General features: G+C 42.4%; 5 protein-coding genes across 5 annotated transcripts in view; 1 reads left to right on the plus strand and 4 right to left on the minus strand.

Moving 5' to 3' along the window:
- The window catches only part of LOC130692857 (putative uncharacterized protein DDB_G0271606), a 32,477-nt gene extending 21,853 nt beyond the window's left edge, over positions 1-10,624 (minus strand). The window contains exon 1 of the mRNA XM_057515938.2: positions 10,618-10,624. The gene's annotated coding sequence lies outside the window, so the exon portion shown is untranslated. The remainder of the gene's footprint in view (positions 1-10,617) is intronic.
- The window catches only part of LOC130693607 (V-type proton ATPase 116 kDa subunit a 1-like), a 49,108-nt gene extending 28,204 nt beyond the window's left edge, over positions 1-20,904 (minus strand). The window contains exon 1 of the mRNA XM_059494626.1: positions 20,667-20,904. The gene's annotated coding sequence lies outside the window, so the exon portion shown is untranslated. The remainder of the gene's footprint in view (positions 1-20,666) is intronic.
- On the minus strand, positions 696-9,905 carry LOC130692847 (ATP-binding cassette sub-family G member 8-like). The gene is made up of 10 exons (XM_057515924.2): positions 9,158-9,905; positions 6,338-6,733; positions 5,844-6,155; positions 4,500-5,006; positions 4,183-4,427; positions 2,430-2,817; positions 2,172-2,355; positions 1,744-2,044; positions 1,275-1,380; positions 696-1,207 (listed from the first exon to the last, which is right to left on the minus strand). Exons 2-10 carry the CDS (start codon positions 6,582-6,584, stop codon positions 699-701), a joined length of 2,799 nt encoding a protein of 932 aa, XP_057371907.1. The 5' UTR covers positions 6,585-6,733; positions 9,158-9,905; the 3' UTR covers positions 696-698.
- Positions 11,911-15,214, plus strand: LOC130692852 (ATP-binding cassette sub-family G member 5-like). The gene is made up of 8 exons (XM_057515933.1): positions 11,911-12,033; positions 12,193-12,283; positions 12,376-12,493; positions 12,986-13,065; positions 13,145-13,262; positions 13,383-13,522; positions 13,606-14,815; positions 14,884-15,214. Exons 2-8 carry the CDS (start codon positions 12,218-12,220, stop codon positions 15,075-15,077), a joined length of 1,926 nt encoding a protein of 641 aa, XP_057371916.1. The 5' UTR covers positions 11,911-12,033; positions 12,193-12,217; the 3' UTR covers positions 15,078-15,214.
- On the minus strand, positions 15,289-20,743 carry LOC130692863 (PDZ domain-containing protein GIPC3-like). The gene is made up of 8 exons (XM_057515945.2): positions 20,603-20,743; positions 19,608-20,090; positions 18,571-18,667; positions 18,374-18,507; positions 17,487-17,625; positions 17,219-17,325; positions 16,473-16,554; positions 15,289-16,386 (listed from the first exon to the last, which is right to left on the minus strand). The coding sequence occupies exons 2-8, from the start codon at positions 19,977-19,979 to the stop codon at positions 16,226-16,228; spliced, it is 1,092 nt and encodes a 363-aa protein (XP_057371928.1). The 5' UTR covers positions 19,980-20,090; positions 20,603-20,743; the 3' UTR covers positions 15,289-16,225.
- Positions 20,905-24,903: the final 3,999 nt, after the last annotated feature.

The following is a 24,903-nucleotide window of genomic DNA, read 5'->3' on the forward strand; positions in this document are numbered from 1 at the left end:
GAAAAAGAGAGAAAATGTTCATTTTTCCCCCTCACCCCAGCAACTGATGGTGGATGCTATAGTAATTGGTTTATATTAGCGCAAGCACACCGTTTGTTATGCGTCCTTAATTCCAAGAAAGAGAGAGGAAATGAAAGAGCGCAAACGCTGATTGAAACCAATGCATAACTGGCTTGTCAGCTCGTTGCGCTCTCTAAATATAGCGACAAAACGTATATGCTCCTTTACTATCGTCTGTTTTACGGATTGCCATTGTTCCTTGTTTAATCGAGAATGATGACGCAGCGCTGAGTGCAGAACATCTGAATGTTTGTCTCCTTCTTTTTCGAATCCTGTTGGTTGTACGGCTGTCATTGAGATTGCTGATCAAAGAAACACATAACACTTATTAAGCTGTGACCAGAGTTTGCATCGTGCTTCTATTCTTGTTTGATCCGCAGCAATTAAAATCGAAAGGTGCAAACACTCGCAAATAGACGATCGAAGGCGTTGCACTTGTTTAATTTCGACAGCGCTTCATTTTTTAAAATAAGCATATATGAAACAGAAAATACACGCACACACACACACGCACGTCGTGAATGATATCATTATTATATAGTACTATATGGAAGTTGAGGGGATGCTAACCAGCTTGGGATAGGGATCGCTAGTTGGCAGCATCATTAACGGATTGTTTTTTGCATTTTTCCGAGAAATTATCGGAACTTCATCTTTTTGTGACGCGACAATTTGCGGCCGACTGGCTTCGAGAACAATAGGACGATCGATTGAATCAAAGCGAATAATGCCCAGAAGGCCAGGACGGCCAAAAGAGGTAGCAACAAAGGGCCCAGGGGTAACCAATCAAATTGATGTGCCCAGTAGCTGAGCGCCTGAGAGCCACTGGACAGGCCACACGGTATCTTCAGAACCAATCCAGGTGCTTCCTGTCGTGTCAACGGGTTTCTCGAGCACTCAAATGATTGAGTTGCGTTGCCGAAATCCAACCGTTGCAACGAATGGAGCGTCCAGCGTAGAGGCGACACCCAACGTAGCCAAGACGTCCACCAGTTCATTGTCTGCAACTGGACAGCGAAGCCGGAACCCAGAGCGGTTAGCGTAACCAGGACAGCGCTGGCCACGGTGGCCACATGACGTGATGAACAGAGACTGGCCACACTCAGCGTCATGATCCGGATGGCGTAAAGATAAAACATCATGTAACCTACCGAGATAAAAGAAAACGTTCTGAATGAACACGTACGTTATGTTTGATTGAATAAAAAACATACCTATTTCAATGAAAAGGCCTTCAGCTGTATGGAAACCTGCTAGGGCGTAAGCTGGCAATAGATAGCCCATGAAAATGCCTCCAGCCGCCAAAAAACTTGACGTCGTCTTTGAAAAAAAGAAAGATACACGTTAATTAGATGATTTCAAACATCTCGCAACGCTCAAGAAATGCATCGCCGGAGATTGACAAACTCATAAAAAGCTTTTGCTTTTTGACGAACGTGGGTGCTATTCTTCAAACTCAATCACCAGAGCTCGATACTTCCAAGAATTTTGTTTGAAAAGAAACTCATATTGAGACTAGTTTCAAAAGAATCCCATTGTACACTCCCCCTTTTCCTCTATATCAATACAGGGCTCAGCTAGCCTTTAACTTTGTTTGATTAGTTCCAGCCAAGCGTCCACCGGAGCCGACAGGAAACATAGGCACACGCACACAGAGAATGAAGGGTCAAAGATATCGAATACCTTGGAAGCAAAATGGACCCATCGGCCAAAAAGTCGATCGTTGACGTCACGCTCAAGCGAGTCCCTCTCCTTCCACACGTCGGTGATCATCAGCATCAGGGTAGGCCAAATGGCCACCGTTCCCAGTACGTAGTGCAGCGCCAATCTGTCGTTAATATCCTCTTGCTCGGCCAGCAAACCGTGATGCGTTGAGCGGACGTTCCAAAAAATGGCGCCGTGAACGAGCGACATGACGACGCTCGTCGTGAAGACGGCGAACCAACGCCGCAAGTTCGTCGGGAATGTAAACACGAGCGAACGTCTATCAGATATTAAAGAGTGCATATTTCTTAATCTGGGCTGATCGATCCAGTGCACAATAGGCCGTGCTCGGGGAACGTCCTTCTTCCCCAGCTGAGAATAGAGCAAGCTTTTAATGTTTAACTTACATCCATAAAGCAGCAATCTTGAGCAGGAAATTAGCGCGTTTATTACGCGGAGGCAATATTCCTGGAGGACCAGGATCAGACAGTGGCTCCTGTCTACGACGAAATGTCTCGGCTAAATGCTCTGCTCGCTGGCTCGACTCGAGCAGAGCTTCTCCAGTTAAATCGTCCAATGTCACCAAGTCAACTGCATATTAAAAGCGATAAATATTGGGTTATTTCAAATATACATCTGGAGCATTCATTTGAATTTTGAATTACGATAATAATCGGAGGGATTCTTGTAGGCTGGGCACGGGAATTCGATGAAGGCGAAATAGGGTAGCATTTCACGTCTACGGCCGCAGTACATCATCCGGCCGGATGAAATTAATGCCACTCTGGAGAGCATAGTGAAGATTTCATAGGTGGGCGGATGGACAGTCAAGACGACAATACGTCCTCGAGCGGCCCATTGGCGCAGGTACTCGACGAGGAAGAACGTGTCGAAGATGTCCATGCCTTTGGTCGGCTGATCTAATAGGACGATGTCAGTGTCGAGAAGGAGATGCGACGCAACGTTGAGACGACGCCGTTCCGATACTGTCAGCCGCCCGACTCGAGTATTCCGCACCGGTTCAAGTCCAAGATCCGTAATTAAAGCATCGATCTATCGTGGCAATTTTCCAAAAATCAATGGACCGTTGAGATAATGCAATCAATACACGCACAAAAGAACTGATATCGAATTTTAATCATTCAATTATCGATCGACATGTGTGCAACCTTAAATATATTGCCCTCGGAATTCAACGATGCATTGGCGCTTTGATTTTTTTTTTTCAGCCTGCGTTACGCAATCGATGCGCTGTTTCAAGCGTCGTTCCCCCCCCCCCAATCCAGTTCCATGTTTCTTTGATGTCATACAGAGCTATGCAGATGCGTTCGAAAGTGTTTCCCATTTCACGCCGTATAGGATGTGAACGGAAACAGCTTTATCTCAATTGTTATTTATTACGTGGGATTTTTCGCATCGTCTACCTTGCCACTCGGCGAGCCTCCTTTCCGTGGTAAAACACATTTCTCCAGGAAATGGTGGTGTGCATCGACCAATAGGAGACATCGTGGAGACATGGAGACCCGTCGTTATTGCATATCCAGCGGACTTGAACGCCGGTAATCGACTACGTGTAGGACAAAAGAAAAACTCTGTCGCACTTGCTTCCACGTCTGCACATTTTTTTACCAAGCTAAACCAAGTACAGGTGTCAGGGAAACGGGTCACGTACACAACTTAAGTTTCCGCTCCCTATTTTTTTGTTTTTTTTTTATTGTATTTCTAGTTTGGCAATTTATTTCGTTACCGTGACGACAACGAACCTGATAAAAAAAAAAATAAGGGCATGTGAAACATAGGCAGCTTGATCTAATTATATTTTATAGCTGACTCGTTTGGTTAACTTTGGTAGGTAACACACAACTGTGGAGTTGCCACGCCGAAATAATACCGGGAGGGAAAAACAAAACAAACAAATGCCAAATAGTTCACGCTGCTAGGCACCAATCAAAACAGGTTGTCTAACCATTCCAGTTTGCTGGATCATCTGTGAATTGTCATCTCTTTCTCTTCTCGCCGGAGGGAGAATGTTAAGGATTTAAAACGCTCTTATTTCACAGTTGAACGATATCACGCGGGATTCGGGGGAATATTTCTTTTTTTTTTTTCCTTATAGTCTGTCAGAATAAATTTGGACTGGGGATCGTGTGAAAAAAAAAAGATGGCCGATATCTGGAGAGCCTCTCTAACAGCTTCTTCGATTTCCCCCTTTTTCATCTAATTGTCAGGATCGTGAATCTTACTCGTCGACCCTACTATATCGTTCGTATGATGAAAAGAGATTAGAGCGTTCGATTTTTTATGTGGCAGACTTCAAACGAGCACAAAGAGATACTCTTTCTACCAAGTCTGTGAGGAGAACACACCGTTGCTAAGGTAACGCTGACGATGAAAGATATAACACTACGTCAAACTTACTCTGCCTTTGGTATCGAAATTGCGAGCCGGCCGGCCCGGTGCTTGTAGCAAAGCAGTGAAGAGTAACGTCTGACGGACGGTCATATCCGGACACCAGCGGATGTCCTGTTGAACGTAGGCCAGCCGATCGGACAGGCCAGCCGATGTTGTAGTGACGCCGTTCACAACCAAATCGCCCCGCACTTTGAAGCCCCACTGACGTGGTAAGTTGGCCAAAATGTCCAGCAAGGCCGTTCCTTCCCGTTCTATTTTCAAAATCAAAATTTGCCTTTTAAATGATTCGTTCAAGATAAAAAGATTATTTGAATAAAACGAACCTGATGTTGCTAGAATTCCAAGAATTTCACCGGCCCGGGCTTCGAAGGAAATGTCGTCCAGCAAGTGGATGCGATGTCCGTTGACTGTCGGCTTGTCGTAACAGAGTCCTCGCACCTGCAAATGTGGATGCTTCATGTGCGGCTGATGGGCCGTCAGGTCGTCGCCATCATTGCTGCCGTCACCAAACTGTTGTTGCTGCTGAGCAAAGTACTCGTCGCGGGGGAAGTATTTCTCGTTGAGCATGATCTCGTCCCTCTGCGGGTAGACGCTGAATCCGGCACCGGTGACGCTTCCTACGATGCCGCCACCACCGGGCGGTAGACCTTGAATATGTCGACTGCGATGTTGTTGCCGTGAATGGAAAGACAGGTGAGATGACGTCCCACCGCCGCCACCACCGCCCATTTTCGAATATTTAGACTGCTGGCTCGCCGGACGGCTGTTGTATCCTCCGCCGCCGCTTAAATGAGGCGTGGTCGGATCAGGTCTTTGCCTGAATCCTTCAGCTAACAATTTTTTAGAAAAATAAAATTATTTATTTTAAATAATTTGATACAAAAGGTGTTTCTCAACTGAAGAATAGCGAATTGATTCGTTAACACAAAAAAAGGGGGATAATAAAATATCATTTTAGGCTTGTTTTTCTTTTTCAAGTAGAGAAAGGATATACCGTCACGCATTCCTTCGTTCTCAAACGCAACTGCGTCACGCCATTGCAATGTTATGGGAGAGACAGAGAGAAGTAAAGCTCAGACCGTGTCCAGTTTATTTAGTGCCTCTTTTTAATGTTCCAGGAAGGCGTGGTTGGTTCTCCACCACAGAGGCTTCAACAATCGGTGCGGTTTTATTAATAGTTTTTTATTATTTTTTTTTTTTTACCTTGAAAATGTTCACCAAACACGGACGAAGGCAACAGTAACGCGCACTAGTCGCAAGAAATCTTCCCGTTTTCGTAACAATGGCCAACCCTTTAACAGACGTGTAATACGGCAATTCTTCATCTATTTTAAAGGATATACATATTTTTTTTTTTCCTTGTGTATAACAAAGCCCAATCTTCCTCCGAAATCTATACGGACAATACGAGATTCAATTGCGGCTTGTTGAGCCGGATAAAACGGCAATCGGCTTTTGCCGGGATTACGGTGCGCAGCGTACACCGACTGTTAGAGCCAAACATTACGCCGTGCCCATTAGTTTCCTATTCTCCGAAACTCAGATCATCATCTAACGTACGGCCGTGTTGTTAAGGTACACACACATAAAGTCTGATTTCCTAGTAGCTGTTACCCAGAGACATCTCTCTATTTTTCAAACATATACGTAATTGAAAAGTTATGTACCTGACAGCAGATTGGCTTCGCTGATGCTCTTCATGCGTTGCTCTCGGCTTCTATTTTTATGGCCTTGTTGGCCATCGATCGCACCGTTCGGATTCTGGATGAGGTTTTTGCGGAAGTCTGGATCGCTGCGAGATAACAGAAGATTCTTGGATCGCATGACGGGAGAGCCGTCGTTACTCGAATCATAACCGCTGGACTCTTCGCGACCCGAACGGGCCACCACGCGAGGCAAGCCGAATTTCAAATAGGCGTTCGTGTTGTGAGCGAGATTTGATTTAGGTCCACACTTCGGATGATTCATGATTGAATTAACTGTTAAGGAAGAATGAAGCGATTAACGAGACGTGAGAACAATGAAATCCTTTCGAATCAAGTGAAACTAAAAAGTGCGTGCAAAAGTCTTTGTTTGATTGACGAACGTCGTCGTCTCTTTTAAATGAAGCATCAAGCTATTAGATGTCAATCAAATCAAATTGATCTACATATACACTCACTGGTAGTGGAGTCTAACTGGAAGTTGCCGTAAGGTAACGGAGCTTTCATGTTGCTGCCGAGTGCCGAATCGGCGAAATCTGAATTGAGATTCTGTCTGTAGATGGACCAGGCGTGTAGATCTTCTGCCGTGTTGGTCGTCCGCTGATTATTGTCACCATAAGTCGCCGGAGCGTTAGACTGGAGCTGGGCGATGGCCGGCACCGAATACCGACGTTCACGGCCGGTCATTTCCCACGACTCGGCCATTTTGCTGATTTTTTTTGTTGTTGTTGTCTTTGTGTTGGCTTTCTTCTTCAGTCTGCCAATTGGGAAGTATCAGATTTGCAGTCGGATGATTAGCTCACCCCACTTTCTTCTCGTTTTTCGAATTCCTCCCGGCTTCCGTCACGGTCGATCTATACACACAAAAATCGACTTGGGTTATTCGGTTGCATAATTCCACCTGCTTGTTTCTCAATAATAGAAACGTGTCTTCCCTTTTTTAGTCTAAAGAAAAACAAACCACAATGTCTAGACAAGAATTCAAGCGATATGAAAGTGAAAAATCGAGAAAGCTTAACGAAATTTTCAAATGGCGTACGAGCTGATGGATTAGAAATTGACTTGTTGTTTTTCCCGTAATTGTTTTTCTTTTGCCTTCCGTCAGACAGATCTTCCAATACATAATCGGCCAACTTTGATAGATAAAACTGGGAAAGTTCTGCACCACCGCAGAGCTTATACCCGAGGAAATGGCCCCATTTCTTTTCCGCTACAATTTACTGCGTAAACAGGCTGGAATTTAAGTTTAAAATGACTAAGTTGCACATCACGATCTTTTCGACGGCACGCACAAGTCACGCCAATCGACTATTGATTAGACACGTGCCACTAGTCAAGGATTAAGCGGGCGATTCAAATAATTTCGGTCGCGGTCTCGATTAGCATCCAGTGAAAAAAAAAAAAAAAGGGGGTTTCACGAAAAGTCACAAATGGGTTAGGTGAACAAATGAAAAAAAAAAAAAAGGCTTTTGCTGTCCTAATTAAATGATCCCCTATCGTTTTCTGAACCATCTCGACTCATGGGGGTATTTTTCTTTAACCAAAAAATGTTCAACTTTCTTTTATTTCTCTTTTGCCAAAAGATCGAAAACTTTCTACACGTTTCATCGGGCGATGACGTCTCGGATGGCACACGATAAAAACAAAGAAGATGGAATACCTTATTTTATTCCTTGGAATAACATGGCCTATTTGGCATTCAAAAGGAAATGAAGTGACGAGTCACGGGAAATTCCATTTGACTTCCTTTTCTAATTTTTCTTTTCGTCATCCTCTTTTCACCATTTTAATGTTTTTGTTTCAACATACTCCTAGTTATCTTTTTCCAGATAATTATGTCATTTTTCAAAAGGGATTCATATCCTTTCCGTCCCCTTTTTTAGTCTTCGTGATTCATCTAGCACAGGAAGGCAACACGGCAGTTAACCCGAGCATCTAACGCTCAATTTGCAATGAGCCTTGTACAAACGTTTCCAGGTCGGCACCGATTCGAGGGGTTCGTTATACTTTGTTTGCACAATGTCGTTTTTTTTTCGATTGTGTTCCAAACCACTTCAAAAGACGGCCTTGGGAGAAGAGGCTCTAGCAGTCATTGACCTGAACTTTATCAAAAAAAGAAGAAGAAGCTACGATAATGGCTTCAAAATGAAGACGTTTTCAAAAATGCGAACAACGTCCACCTGAAGAAGGTTTGGTATTTCTTTTTCGAAAGAATTCACGTTGGAATGCACCTTTTCTAATGGGTTGACAGTATATATCGCCACGTAATAATAATACCGTTGCTTTCCATTCCTTTAGCGGTTCGTGAACACGTACATAATTCGATGCGACACTTGTGTGTGTGTGTGTGTGTGACAGATGGGGAAAGGTCTGCGCAAACCGTCAAAGAAAAGTTGGCCATCGAATGTCTTCCGAGAAGAACGGCCTCCAGGTTAATTACACCTGACGCCACTTGGAAAAAAAAAACAACTTATATTTCCATAACGATCGAGTGAAGGTTAGCGTGCGGCCTCGTTATTTTCCAAGGGTCCTGCTTGTCAACTTGAAGTTGTTTTCGATAGAAGTAGAACAACAGTCACGTTACAAGCGTGAAAAAAAAAGAAAACGATCGCAGTGTCATGTTCAGTTGTTGGGTACATAAAAATATGCCAGACCTGTTGACATAACATGGCAAAAAATGTTCGAAGATGATGGCCCCTATTACAATTTCGCTACGGATATCGACAGTTCATTGTTCCAGTATACGAAGATATCACTGAAAAATTGATGGGCCAGAATTGCTTGGGCTTTCTCATGTTTCCGGGTTGTGTTTCAATGCATATAATGATGGATGAAACAGGAAACCTATGGCTGTGGGAGACTCGGATTTATACCTGTGTATACACAATCAGTGAAGCAGAGAGCTTCCCCTTCTGGTCATTATAATATTTCTTATAATAGCAAAGCAAACTGGCTATTATTACACTGCGCATGTGATACACTCTCTATAGGAAAAAGGGGGGTAGGTGTAGGCCAGATGGCTATAAAAGATTCACGACGATGACCAAGAAGGCAGATGGCAACTGCTTCTCTCGTGTACTTGTTCATTTAAGCTATAAAGATTAAATATGAAAACTGAAACATCAGTCGCTCGTGTGTGACTCCGGATACGAGAACAATATCGTGAACAGGAAAGGGACGATTAAAGGAGTTGCTTGTTTTCATCCGTCCAACTGTTGCAATGGAATTAAAAAAAAAAAAAAAAAAAAAAGGGGGAGCAAAGTATGAATCAAACAAACCTGTTGCCACAGAAGACGATGATGGTTTTGCACTTGGCGGGCGAATCCCAACTGTCTCCGGTACGCACGTTTCACGCACACACAACACGTTGCAAGAATCTTTTGAAAATGAACGGAATAAACTCTCACGGTATTTTTGGGGTTTCGTGTTCTGGCGAATTTTTTTTTTTTTTTTGTTGTTTACTTCTTGCACTAAAAGTCTCACTCGCAACTAACGCAATTTCACATTGGTTACTTGCAAGTAACAGCTGACGGCCAAATTTCAAGTAACGACCGTAGCACTCGTGCAGGTGGTAATAACTGCAGGGCTCAAAACAGAAAGCGACACCTACACAACGGGAAAACAAAATGTTGATTACAACTGGGCCAGGTGATGTTCGACGTTTGTTGCGTACTCACAAGTCAAGAGGCCGTCAAGTCAAACAATGAACGTTGACAAAAACAAAATTGAGAACGGAAGACAAGGAGAGAAGAAAGAAATCGCCATCAATGACGTGCGTGCACCGTGTAGCACGTCTGAATAATGCAACAGTCAGTTGATGATGTCATGACGGACATTGGACAACGACACACAGACAAAAAAAAAAAAGAGACACTTTCACGTGAATTCTGAACGCACTGCAATCACACGATAAGATGATTCAAACTGAACGGACGTTGTGTGACGTTCCTGAGTAGCACTTTTTCTTAAAATTTTTCCCTAATTAAAAACTAAAGATTTGTCTTGTCGCGAAGACGTTTTAGCGAGCGCGTTGTGTACGGCTCACCACTCGTTCAGGTTTGATCATCACAAGTGAAAATTTCGAGCCGAAAAGGAAGAAGAAGAAGAAGAAGAAGGAAAGAAAGGAATAAAAAAGGTAAAATAAAAAAAAAAGCCTCTCAAAAAAAAAAAAAAAAACCAAAAACAAAATGGAAGACTAAAATTGCCGGAGGCGATCTTTTGCCGTGAGCTCAAGAAGTTGAATGAAGACGGGAAGGAGCGGTGCACCGGAGAAGGGTCGATTTTTGATGGTTGGCGTTGGCTGGTAAACTGCACAAGAAGAGGAGGAAAAAAAAAAAACAGCAGTTGTCTCTTGGGTTCGTTTCCAAATATTCGCTTGGTTCACCAAACTGGCAGGTGGTCGACGCCAATGCGAACGGGTTCTCTTGCCGCTCGTTGAACCACCGTCTCTCAGGTACATGAGGGAAGACAATTTTCGAAAGAGGGGGGAGTTGTTTTGAAATAATAATAAAAAAAACTGCTGGTAGGCGGGGTTTGAAGGGAAAAAAAAAGGGAGAATGAAAGAGAGACGGAAAGCGCAAAAATACAATTTAGAAAAAACATTAAATTATGGGGGAAAACGTCTGCAAAGTCCGGAGTGTTTGAGAAAGAAAAAAAAAACATACCTGGAAAGAGGCGCTTGTGTGTACGTTTTCTAAAATTCTAATACGAGTCATTGCTCTTTGTACAGTCAGCCAACATGTTTAGAATAGACTTGACCTGAACGGGAGAGAGTCAGATGACCAGTCACACCTGAATTACCTGTTGTCCGTACCCACACACCGTCCATCCATAAGTTGGTACACTCGTAGAACCAGAGCGCGAGACCGTGAAAAGAAATCATTTTTTCTTTTGGAAATATGTGATTGCAATCATTTGTGCATTCACAAAGTTCCATAGCTAGGTGAAAGAGAAAGGTATGGACTAGGCTCCCTTTTTTAATGTGTTTTTTTTTATACCTCACCTACGTCATATGGTTTATCATTTTGAAATTCTGAAGGTTACAACAGGTGGTCATGGTCTCACGCTATCTCGCATGCGAGATCCCATTCAAATGCTTTTTTCTTTTACCTAATCGTTTTGATTATACCTGAAATCTTTGCTTGAAGAAAAAAAAATCTCAGCTTCCAGTGAACAAAAACGCTGTCCTTTTTTTTTTTGTTATTGCGTTCCTTTTTATTCTACTTTTGAATGAGGGATCGCAGAGATTAACCTCAGATGATTACATAGTTCAAAAATTTCAAAAATAAAAATGTGAAGGGCCATTACAAATCTTTTCATTTTTTTGGAGTATTATTTACATTCTTTTTTCTCTTTCTTCTAGACGTGTGTGTGTGTGTAAAGGGAAAACTAGTCTCAGAAAAAAAAAAATAACGGATGAACGTGAATGGAGGAATGTCGACAGACATCGTGTGCGAAAACAATGCTGGTACTCACGAACCGCTTCCGGCAGCTAAACTAGGACAGTGTGTACACACTAAAACCAAAAATCTGAGTAATAGAATGAAAAATCTAAGATGGCAGCAAAACTTAAATAGCTATAGGCAAATGCAATAATAGGGATCTTTCTGTTCCCGTTTTGCTATTGGAATTCTTCGAAGGGGAGCCGGGGTAAGACGTGGGAAAGTGCACTGAGATGAGTAGAAAAAATTGCCAGAAGGAATTTGAACAAAACAAAAAAGAAAATGGAAGTCACATAGGCGGATGAAAGTGGGGGGTGGGACATCTGGCCTACACCGGATGTGGGCGCGATCCGAAAGGGACCGTATATACGCAGCGCGGCAAAATAAGAAACGAACAGGTAGAATAAAAAAAAGAGTGGGAGGCTACAATATTTCCTTTCGTCGTGTACGTGGTAGCAATGCTTGTGAAAAAGAAGAAGAAGAAGAAGAAGAAGAAAAAGGCGAAAGAATAAGAAGAAGGAATGAAGAAGAAAAAAAAATGGAGAACCCCCAACGGCTATCAGCGCAAGCAAGTCTGACAGTCGCTTGCTCGTTATAGTACATCGCTGGTGTTTGTGTGAGAATCTCCTACTCGCATTCGCTTCTCATTCCGCCAACAGCTCGCAACATAGATTGCACCTCCGACACGCCAAAAAAGCTCAGGGTAACGAAGGGTAAGTAATGTTTAACATTAAACATCATTTTCTGAATATCTGAGGTGATAAAAGTTGAACGAAAATTGGGATGAGGGTAACAGTTCGTCGGCCTTTTAAATCTCCCTATCGACTGATTACACATCGCCATCCTTTTTATTTTTGTTTATTGTTTCTCAGTTGACCCTGCCGAAGAGGCAGAGAAATGTCACGACTTCACGTTACCAACGACTACGTGCTAGAACTCAACAATGTCTATCACGCAGGACAGGTAGATTTTTCAATGTTCTTGTGCATAAACACAATTATTATCTCTTCTTTTCTTTTGTTTTCTCTCGTTATCCTAAACAAAACACAAAACAGATGGAGGCCTCAACATGTTTGGAGAAGATGGTCGGCAATAGCTCAGTGGGCGTCGTGTTGAAGGACGTTTCCCTGGAGGTGCACGGAGGAGAGTTAATGGCCGTCCTCGGCTCTAAAGGTATTACATGACACGCAGATGTTAGATTTATCGTTTGCGCTTCAGATTGAAATCTATACGACTTGCACGATGGCGTCAGAAGGTCTCGCTTTGTTGATTTCTATCCCGCAAGTCGAATAAAAAAGAGAGAGAAGGTGTAACGAGGGATCCGCAAACAACAGCCGACGGGCATTCGTGACGATTACGTATCCTCGTTCCGGTCTGCTTATTTAGCCAATGACGAGATCCTTACGAAATCGGCTCATCATCGTAGAAAGCGAGGCATCAAAAGAACGAAGGGGAAAACAAAAAAAAAAATATTCTTTTTTAGTTCAGAGAAATTTTCGTTGAGCGCATCGCTTGAGATGGGCGACCGCTTATTAGCATTTAAAAACGATGATGGATGTCTGTTTAATCATGCTTTTAGCTTTCGCTTTAATGAAGTGAAACTGAATATGAAATAGTCGATGTTTAATATTAAAAAGAAAAAGAACATTTGCGTTTTGGTTTCAGGTAGCGGCAAGAAAACGCTGCTGGATGTGATCGCCCGCCGGGCGCAAGGACCAACTCGCGGTCAAATTCTGTTGAACGGGGTAACATTTCTTTTCGTTTCGATTTATCGATTTGCTCTGCGTGTTTTTTCTATCGTTTTTGTTCATTGACTTCGAACAGGTTCCCATGTCGATGCGCTTGTTCCAGGACAGTTGCGCTTACGTTGGCCGCAAATGCCATCTTTTAGAAGGACTGACTACTAAACAAACTCTGTACTACGCTGCCCATCTTACCATAGGTGAAAAATAAATCATAACGAGTAAAAAAAAAAAAAAAACAGGGCATTGAAATATGCGCATAATGTATTGCCCAACATTTCGAAACATTAAACGAAACTGATTTTCATTTTTCATCGTAGGTTCCAAAGTGTCCAGCTATGTCAAATCGACTCGAGTGAAACAGGTTATGGCCGACCTGGCTTTGATTCACGTTGCGAATCACGGCGTTCACTCCCTCAACCAGAGCGAATACAGACGACTGGCCATTGGCATTCAATTGGTAATCCTGTTTATTAAATTTTTCAAGTTCGAACTTTGCCTTTTGATTTATCTTTTTTTGCTTCTCGTTTGTAACCGTTCAAGCTACGAGATCCGGTTGTTATCTTGCTGGACGAGCCAACGGGCGACCTGGACCCACTACACACATACATGGTTGTGTCGATCCTATCAAATCACGCCAAAAAGTACAACCGAATCGTCGTCCTCAGTACGGAAAAGCCCCGATCAGACATTTTCCCATTTCTGGATCGGGTGACTTACCTTTGCTTGGGAGACGTCGTTTATACGGGCGCCACGCGCATGATGTTGGATTACTTCCGCCACCTGGGATTCCCCTGTCCGGAATTGGAAAATCCGCTCATGTTTTACCTGTGTTTGTCCACGGTAGATCGACGCAGCCAGGAGCGGTTCCTGGAATCCAGCAATCAGATTGCCGCTTTGGTAGACAAATTTCGAATGGAAGGGCGGCCGTTCCGCAAGTGCGCCGTCTCCTACGCCGATCAAATGGAAACGGAACATCGGTTGCCTTTGACAGCCTACGGACGGCCAACGACGACGCAAGTGCTGACCAATCTCATGTCACGCGAATGGGCCGTCCTCTGGAATTGCGGATCGCCCATTGGGCGTGGCCAATTCTTTCTTCGTTTGCTCCTCCTGCCCGTCTTCTTTTTCCTCCTGTGGATCTTCTACTACGAATTACCACTAAACCAACAATCATACGCTTCACGGAACGGACTCCTCTACAGTTGCCTGGCCGGCACCATGTTCCTCTCGGTCGCATCGACTGTGGCCGTTCATCCGGCGTTGCGGACGCGCTACTACCAAGAATCGAGGGACGGACTCTACTTCGGGCCGTCGTTTATCCTCGCTCGCAGTTTGGCCTCGTTGCCTTTGTCGATGATGACGGTAGCGGCCGGATCAGCCATCATCTACTTCGGCATGCCCATATCGACGAATCCGTTCCAGTACCTGCTATTCGGCTCAACTCTGTGGGCCGTTCACTACTTCATGGAACAGCAAACGATGGCTCTACTGATGCTTGTCAAAAGCTCTTTCAACGCAGCGCTGACTTCCCTATTCCTCGGCATTGTCTACCTGAATGTGGGCAGTGCTATGGTCCGCGCTGTACCTGGATTGCCGGATTACCTTTATTATCTCACGTACGTCACTCAGTCCCGTTACGCCGCTGCCGTTTTAAATGAACAGCATTTTCGCAATTTCTCGTCGTTACCGTCCGTCCTTAATTCGACTCTGTCCATCCCGTGCCCTTCCGGAACCACCTTCTCTAATTATGGTAAAAAAAAAAATTCACAAGTTTAATCGTTTTTTTCTTTCCTTTATTTCCTAATTTGTTTGAAATAGGCTGTCGCTATTCCAACGGAACCCACTATCTGATGGAGCGTTACCACCTGACGCACCCGCCGTACGACGATGATCTGCGTTTTTGGCTCAACTTTGGGCTCAACTTTCTCTTCACTGGGGCCATGTTCTTTGCAAACATCATTTTGCACATTGTACCGCTACCGGCCTTTGTTAAATCAAAGTTCCGCGGTTGATCCTTCTCCACATTGACGCGATATATCATATATTATTTTGATCGCCTTTTGTAAAGGACGTATTACTGTACAAAAATGAATGTCTGTTTATACATGTATTATTACCATAATTATTATACACGAAAATTAAAAACTGATTCATTAACGTTCATATCGTTCTTGCAGAGTTCATTAACGTTCATATCGTTCTTGCAGAGTTTATCACGCGGAATACAAGTCAATGCTTTGTATTTCAAACGGGTACAGCATTGAAATACGAAAGACGTAACGACACACGTATAAGAAACAGTAAAAGGTATTTTTTTTTTCTGAAAGAGGACACACATGTGCGCCCAGATGTCGTCATACTCGCCTATTATTCTCAGACATACATTCGTTTTTTTTTTCTTCTCGATTTAAGAAACATTTGGTGAATGTTTAAAAATCTTGCCTATTTTTCATACATGGTAGATTGCACTCAGTTAATGTGGTAATAACAGCTAATAACAGGACTTTTTGAATGTTTTTTCTTGGAATGGTGATTTAGCATGTTCCCTTCTTGCTTTTTTCTGTCAGTTTTAGAAAAGATGCTAGACGAAAATATGTTACATACACACACGCCCAAACACGCACATACACACATAGAACACTATTAATAATTATTAGTTTTTAAAGAATGCAGTACCCATCGTTTCGCTTTTTCAAAAAGAAAAGCTTTGACATATTTTTGCATCAATGAATCAGCTCAAGGATATCCACTTCCAGGCGGATGCTTCATACTCGCATCAAAAAAAAAAAAATATATAACTACTATTAGCACAGTGGGAGAGAGAGGGGGGGGGCATTATTATTTTAGTTATTTGATATTATGGAAATCTGAAATCGACAATCACGACTACGCAGGAAAAAGGGTGTAACGAAAGAAATGCCAACACGAGTATAGACGATGTTAGGCGTTCTTTTCTCGGGTATTAATTGCAGGAACGTGTTTTTTAAAACAATAATAAAAATAATTATTATTATAGGGAAATTAGGTCTGTCGGTATATAAGTTGGAATACAAATTATTAAATGGTCTGGAATGCGGGAAGGTTGGTTTCTCTATTTGGTTCTTTATTGTTTTGTCTTCTTCTTCTCTTGGTCTCCATTTTCTTATATAGTCACGAGTTTTTATTTCCTTAATCGGCCGGCTTTGGCGTCCGTGATGGCGCCCCACAGTTCGAAAATGAAGTCATCGGTGAAGCCGAAAGCTTCTAGGTCGGAGTTGTCGATGGCTTCGGCGAAATCCATGGTATTTGTCTTCTCCTGGCCCATCTCCCATATTTGGGTTGCTGTTCATGCATTTATTTTTTGGAGAAAATAAAAACATTTTTAAACTTGAAATAAATAATAATTTAATCATTTTTAAATGAATTACCCAAGTCTGCGTCGTTGATGCCCATGAAACTCTCCAAGAGGCTGTTGATTTTTTCAACTGCTGCTTCAACTACGCTATCAGGCTGCATTAGAAAAAAAGGGGACGTATAAACAATGATTCAATAAAAGACCCAATAACATTTCGTTGGGATTTATTGTTTAATGGTTAGTTAGGTTCAATTTTTTTTAAAGTTCCCATTTTAACTTTAGTGATTCTCAATGGCCACCCGTGTCGATTATGGGAAATTTCCCTTCATTTTACTGCAAAAATTGTATTTTTTTCTATAGTCCTTCTTCTTTTCCATTTTAGGAAGGAAAACCACAACGGATCCATCCACCACCTAAAACTCCCAGCCTTTTTTTTTTTTTTAATATCTATTCATTCTCTCGTTACTCCTTTTCGTTCCTCATTTCTTCTCTTTCATCGTTCTCTTGCTCCCGGTAAAATAAAATAAAAAATACAACTAAAGTGCGTTAACACTGGCAATAGCCAGAAATATAATAGGGAGATAACAAGAAAGAACAGCGTGAAGGCCACGCTTGGAAGTCTTCGTCTATGCCACCCTCTGAGGTCTATTATTACAGTATGTATTTTTCTTTTCTTTTTTAACGGCCGAATAACGAATCACCGTCCAGTGCCCCCTTTTCCCTCGAATGATCATCGTGACATTAAATTCTCAGTTCCAGGGAACCGAAGGAAAAATACCTCTAAAATAAAAATGAAATTGTTCAATCAATAATACTCACAGCTTCTTCCACACGAGCTGGCCCGTTAGCTCGTAGACGTAGTGTCTCTTTGCCAGAACCGTACGATTTCTTGGCCGTTCCAGGATTCGTTCTGGGTCCAATGTTGGCTACGACATTTGAATTTTCATTTCCAGAGGGTAGACATAGAAAAATGGAAATTAAAAATTAAAACTTATTCAGAAGACGCGTAGTCTCGTTTTTTTTTCAAGAGATGGTAACATTCGATAAGATCGGGGGCCTCATTTGAAAACTAAAAAAGGAGAATTACAGAATCCGGCCTGGAGGGGTTCGACGAGCCGCATAATGAAAGTGGTGCCTTTCGGGATGTCCTTCAGCATCTTGGCCACCTCGTAGTGACGGCATCCCACCAAACTGGTTTGATCGATACGCTCAATGTGGTCACCGACCTTTTAAGTATTTCAAAATTTGCATATGAGTTACACATAAAAACAAAAATGGCTTCTACTTTTCTTTGTGTTTGTTGCACCATTACGTCAGCAATGAATTGTATATACAAAATTCAATTACAATCTGTCACCCTCGATTGTTTCTTAGATCATTGTTGCATGTACTGTTGAACCTCTTGTTGATCAAAAATGCGAACAAAAGATAGCTATCAAACAGACGTGCATACTAGACAACAATTTAAAACAGGTTCGTAAGAAGCCGTTAGCTAATTTCCAATAAAACAAGCAAACTGGAACATCGGAATTCATCGGGAAGGAAAAAGAAATGATAATCACGTCCGAGTTTTACGTAACTACACGTGTGTCGCTACCGAACCAAACGTGTAGGACACAAACAAAATAAGAAAATAGCTTTTAAACTACCGCTTTTGAAAAGGAATGTGTAGATATCGTTCTAATCCACCGCTGTTAAAATGCCTAAATACCAAGGCTGAACCTTGAGGAGGGGAAAGAAAGGAAAAACAAAACTCGGTAAAAAAAGCCATCGTGATAACGAAATCCCACCCCAAATCTTCACGGTCCGATTGCTCAATTGCCGTGGGTTTTCAAAACGTAGATTATGCGGCATTCAACGATATCATATTGACGTCATCGCAGCTTGAGCGTTCACGTGCCTCGACATGTCGGGCATTTTGGGTCTACCGTTTTTCTATTTAGGTCACAAGGTTGCTATGAGAACAATACTTACATTGATGTATTTCATTCTGTCGATGATGCTGCCTTCTTTGATGCGTTTAATGAAAGCGTAGCCGGCCCCGTTATCGGTGATAGTCAAACCAAGGGCGTCTTCACTTTTCGTAATTTCAATTTCCTTTGGTCGTCCTGTTTTGTTTTCAATAAACAATTGATCAACGTTCAACTGTTGACATTGAAACTTCTTTTTACCTTTTCTGTGAGCGAAAATGAAGTCGTCGAGCCCGATTTGTCCGCCAAGCAACTTGTTCATGTCGACTTTGTGGGTGTTGAGCGTGCAGAAAAGGATCTGTTAAAATACATGCGCACCTTTATTTAATGGAAACTCGTGCGTCAATCACACATAACCCTCGCAAAATACCGCGAATAGGACGAAGCATTAACCTTTAGACGCCCTGTAGGCTAATTGCATTTTAGACAGTATATCCACAGGTATGGGTTAGCAACAATCTGATTACCATTTCAGTTTGTTTCTTACACTCCACCCTCATTCTCAGCGCCGACTGTTTGGAAAACTGCCCAATGGAGAGAGAAACAAATGAAGGATGACTTCGATGGCGTCGTTAAATCGATGCCAGTAGGGGAGAAGGAACGAAGACTAAAAACGATTCAGGGCAAACAGGTAACAAGAAAAAGAAATACTATTCCACGCTTGCAGCGTCAAAACTTTGGGCTGACCGAAGCCACGTAAAAGCGGAAGAAGACTCGCAGTTTAAATGTATTTGAAAAGGAAACGAAAAAAAAGAAGCCTTTTACAGGCCTAAATCCTGTAGTCTGTCGATTGACGTTAACAGGAAGACAAATGGGCCGTATACATTCGGAATAAGTGTTGTTTTACGGTAGAGGTGGGACGGTCTGTTATTGCTCAGCGTTGAAAGGAAATCCCAAAAGAATCGGCTTTAAACATTTTTCTATATGGAATAAAGCCGTATCATAATGTTATTGCTTTTGGCTCTTTTACATCTAAGCAGCTCTTTTTTCTCGAGTTGATTGGACCCTTTGGCAATCCTAGTGAAGGAAATGTTTGAACTCTATTTTTCCTTCTTTCAGTCAGTCACGGCATCCCAACTGTCCCCTCCAACAACGAAAAATAATTCCCCTTTTAGCTGCTGGCCTTCCTATCTTTTTAAACTTATGATAAGAGTTTTTGCTATGAAACACCCAGTCAAAAGATAAGGTTTTATGGTAATAACGTATATAGCATAAAAAGCCGAAAAGAAGGTACTCACTTCGGCCGGTTGGATGTCGTAACATTCGGCAATTTTCTCGTAGAGCTCTTTGACATTAGTGAAGCCCGAGATAAGTCCAGTGGGCGAGCCATGGGCCTGTTGACAATGAAAGACCAATTTGGGTTGCGTGACTTTGGCCACAGACGCGGCGCTGTTACTACTCGTTGCCGGGTGATGATGACGCGATGGTGTGGACGGTGGCAGCGAGTGGTGTCCGTTAGTGGGTATAGGAGGTAGTGGATGATGCGGATGGCGTCCGCCGACCGTCTCTTCCATCAGGGAAGACGATCCGTTGCTACCGCTGTTGTGGTGATGATCCGTTTCGCCCGTCACGTGACTGACCGGTTTGCGTTTCTTCGAGAACAGCGACATGTCGAGAACGATCCTTCAACTGATTTACTAAGGCTCACAATTTTTATTTTGGGTTGATGATATCGCTGACACCGATAGACGCCAGGTATTTTCCAAGTCTTTTTCTTCAATCTGTTTCAAATAGACGAACGAAATCAGATATAAAATTTGTCTGCTCGATTACACAGAAGATGTAGAAGAACAATATGGAAACGTTTGTAAAGAAAGGGTGTAGAAACGGATTGATAAGAACTGGAATTGTTAATTGAAATTGATTTTCGAAGCACACAAGAATAAAGGGCAAAGACAATCGCAATCCTTGCAATAGCGAATCGATTGTTTAAAAGACGACCTTTTATTTCGAATCTAGTGATTAAGACAACGACGTTGTGCACAGAGCTAAGGACTAAGGACAAAACGTGACGACAAAACAAATTTGATACAAAATTTCTCAGTAAAGGACGCTCGGCCAAATGGCCCCAATAAGCTGGGAACTGTTCCTCATGTTCCACAAACCGTTTAAAAAAGCTCAGACGAAGGCAAGAAAACGAGAACTGTTCCATTTTGGAAATGGCACGTGTGTAAAGCAAAAATGGTGCAGACAGGAAGAATGAGATGAGAAACGGTGGACAGCAAAAACTCACCTGGAATTTCAGAATGATCTAGAGAACAAATAATAAAAAAAAAAGGCAAAAGCAAAAAGGCGAGTCGAAACACTGTTCACTGTGGAGACCCTGGAACACCTGTCGCACACAATTCCGGATGGAAATAAAACACAAGCGCACACACACACACACAACGGGGCACTGTTAGGAACGAAACCCCAGCCGTTGGGGAGGTTGACCAACCGACACGAAACGAAGGAAACCTCGATAAAATATAAAAATGAAGTGTGTGTGTGTGTGTGCGTGGTGTATTCAACTATTCCAAAACCGTAATCAGCTGGTCAATTTTTTTTTTCTTTCTTCTTCTGCAATCACGTTCTGTCAATCTTCTTTAATCAAATTCCCAGCATACACTTAGATTGACTGTGCAATAGTACTCCCGTTTGCAATGGCCACAAGAGGTTTTCAGTATCGAGAGTCCCTCATCGCACTGGGTCCAAGTTGATCTGTGCTGTATTTGCTTGTCTCGACTGATAGCCAGAGGTCGCACGAAACGAACTATGGAAAACTGCACGCTCCGAAGTCTCAATGTTTTCAATAACGAGAACAAACTGGTGAGATTACATGAATGAGACGAAAGAATCAGATGATGACAGATAGATTGTGACGCAATGGAAAATGATCAGAATACAAAGCACACCACTTGAAACACACGTAAAAGAAAAAAACAAACACACACCGAGTAAGGGATAAATAAAACGAGCCAGCGATAAGGTTGTCGAGCCGAATCGGCCGGGATCCGCTGACGCACTGAACAAATCTAGGCGGACCGAGAAAATGGAGAAGAGAGAGAGAGAGAGAGAGAAAGAGAGAAAAACGAGACTAGGAAGGATGGGATAAAAAAGTACAACAACACCCAACACACGTAATTTTTCGGGCCAGCTGGGGCCTCCTCTTTATTCCGTTGCACGCACACGACTGCGCTACCTGCCGGGGGGAAGATGAGAACACGGAACGAAGGATTTTTTTTTTCGGGGCTTACTCACGCGCGTATTCAAAGCGAACAGAACGCGAATGAAATGAGAAAAGAGGGGACGAATAGAACGAAGAGAAAGAAAAAAAAAAGAAAACTAGAGGAAAGGGGAGGGCAGAATAGATGATGATGTGCAGAGGCGAGTCAGTCGACCGGTAGACCATGACAGGTGGGCAGTGTGGCTAGCGACGAACGGTTAGTACTCGATTCACCTGCAGCCGCTCGCCCTTAACTCGTTTCATCAGCCCCTGCAGCATGGAATATTCTTTTCGAAAAATGCATACACACACACACAATCTCACGTCGGTTCTTTTAAATCGAATTTGTGCCAAAATCACATCCAATATCGCTTGTTACTGTCGGCTTTCATTTGAGAGGACATTACTGCGCATTGACTTGTGTATTATTCAGGTGACGATCGTTCGATTTCACGAACAGGAAATCATCAAGTCACGAATCATTCGCCAACAGGATTATCTACTCAAACGAGTTGGCGTTCGCAACCATAAAAACCCTTTGCCATTTCGCTTTAGTTGATGAACGATATTGTCTTTAAAATTACCCGCAATGCGATATTTCGTTTTCATTTCGAACTCGGCGTTGCCTCTACCATTTTAACGAGCATGTATCTAACAGCTACCATGTTTTTCAATTTAATTCAATAAAAATCTCGACTAAAATGTCAGACAGCCTTCATTTCCCCTCTTGGTTCGTATACCTGCGTTACATCCCGCCGTTGCGTTGAAACGTTCCGCTCGACTGCTGGACCGCGCTGATAAAAACACAGAAGCAAAAAAATAAAACTAAAGAATTTACAAACAGACAACAAAAAGAAGATGAAAAGAAATCTTGTTCTAAGAAGACACGGTGCGAAATTGTTTGGCTTGGAGAGTTAGCGCTCTCTTCCAACCATTTTCCCACCGTTCCGGAATACACGACAAAACACCACTGAGTCCTTCTCTCCTTTATTATTTTAATACATATTTTTTTTTCCTACCCACGTCCGAGTGTTGCGCACGCTTCGCATGACTAAATGAAAAAATCAACCATTATTTAAAAAAAAAATAAGAATTTATTTAAAACATTTTCGCGCTTCATTCAACAACCCACCCAAGAAGTAGGTCTCATAGCGCATCACACTTTCCCACTGCGTCACGACTTTTTGTTGATCACATTACCACCATTTCTACATCTCGTTATTACGTTTGACTGTGCTGGAATCTGTACACGTAAGCCCGTTACGTCCTCTCCCGTATTAGATGTTAAAGCACAATGACACGACGGCCGTCCGGCACCACCTGTTCCATTTGTGGGTTTGACGGTGGCCGTCGGTCGAGAGTGAACGTTTCCCACACATCGACTAAAATAATAAGCGCAGCACTCAAAGCCAGGGTTGGCTGATTTTTTTTTCAACCCCTTCTGCTGGTACGTCCTCTTTTCTTTGTTGTTCAGAAAATTTAGAATACCAACGGCTGCAGAATTATTGATATTTCCTGTTAGACAAAAAATGGGGTCGACGTCTTTAACTGTTGCCTTCTGATGGACGCCTTCTTCTGACCTAACGTATCGAGATGAATGAAAAGAAGAAGGTTGTGCTAATCTATAAAAGGCTTTTTCAATTTATACATGTCGGATTAATTATTTATAATAGGTGGAAAAGACTAGCTTACAGAATGAATGGGGCAAGCACATTTCGTGTCAACCAATTAGACATGTTATGGTTGGGAAATAGTGAGACTATAAAAATGCCTGACACAGAAAACTGGCTTGAAATATATTGTGTATTTAATAGGCTATTTGGCGTTGGCGGAAAAATTTGCAAAACTCCAATCTGTTGGGTTGTTAAGCGTTCGGAGTTGTTTCTCTTTGTGGTTAGTCAACATGTTTGGCTCTAAAAGCGTTAATCTATTTTCTGCATACGACTTTCTTTTTGCACTGTTCGCCTGAAAAAATTCTGTGCTAGTAACCGAGTAACAAAATCTGCACTCGTATTCCATTAAGCAAAAACTGTAACGCACGTGCACAGCAGATAATTATGTACAGAATTTGTAAGTATTCCAGGAAAAACGGTATTCAGTATGTACATGAAACAATGAGATCAACGCTAGACAGCATATAACTGTTTTACACCATTTAAATTATTGTTGGGGAATCCGGAAGCAAACACGAGAAAGGACAGCCCAAAGATCGTTGTGTAATGGCTGGAATGCCAAGAAATCCTTGTTCCACGTCCATAAATCACAAACTACGTATTTTTACGACTCTGTTCTATTTGTGAACTCAGGAATAGAACGAAACTAAACGACATGTTCATCTTTGAAATTGTCGAATCGTTTGTGATATTTCTTGGTGTAACTGCGTTGCTTATTCGTTTCCGGAATAGGAGAGGAAATGGACTAAACTTCATGGTGCAGCAGAAGTAATGGCAAGAATAAACGAGAAAGAAACGTTTACAATTGCTTTCTCACTGTAACATTTCTCCGGAAACCTTTAAAAGCAGGAGGAATGTTCCACTCACTGGAACGTTCATTCAGTTCCTTGCTTCGTTGAGATATCTGTTGGTTGTGTGGGTTTGTTCACCTTCGTGCTTTTCAAGCATGTGAGGTAATAGCATGTCTAACGAGATCGATTATAAAGAGACTTCATGGGAACATCATCGCGTTGTTCCTATTGTACAACTAACACATTATGAGATGTGGTAAACACGGCTCAAAAAAGGCTGTGGGCCGAACGGACGGTATACCATTTCACGTACTGTTTATATTACACGTATTGTTTATAGAACTCAAAAAATTTATAGAAATCAAAAAGGTATCGGAGAGGGTCACATAGCTCGATGATTATATGCCAGCACCTAGTGGCCATGGGGAGGCTTACGAACAACCTACATTTGCGATCACCTCTTCTCTACCTGTGTGGACCGATCTTCAACATGTAGTGAACGGTACTACAGACCGATTTGAAACGTCTGTATACGTGTCATGTGTGTGTGTGTATTTTTTTTTTTAAGTGTGCCATTTTAGCCCCTTTGTAGTAGGCATGGCTCTTTTCATTTTCTTTCTTGCCACTTCTTTCTTGGTTGTTCTTCATCTTCATCTTCATTTTCCTTCTTCTTCTTTCTTTGAAGGCATGATGTGTAGATGATGTCAGAAGCAATGAAGATGTAGAATCTTGCGAATCCGATGTGGTGAAGAATCTTGAATGATGAATTGGAGGGAGTGGAGGGCATGGAGGAAGGGAGGGAGTGGAAGTTGGAGGTGGTGCGAATCGAACCCGGGTCTTCAGATTACAAGGGAGTGGCGCTAAC

The sequence above is a fragment of the Daphnia carinata genome, chromosome 3 (assembly GCF_022539665.2).
Source record: "Daphnia carinata strain CSIRO-1 chromosome 3, CSIRO_AGI_Dcar_HiC_V3, whole genome shotgun sequence".
Classification (NCBI taxonomy): Eukaryota; Metazoa; Arthropoda; class Branchiopoda; order Diplostraca; family Daphniidae; genus Daphnia; species Daphnia carinata.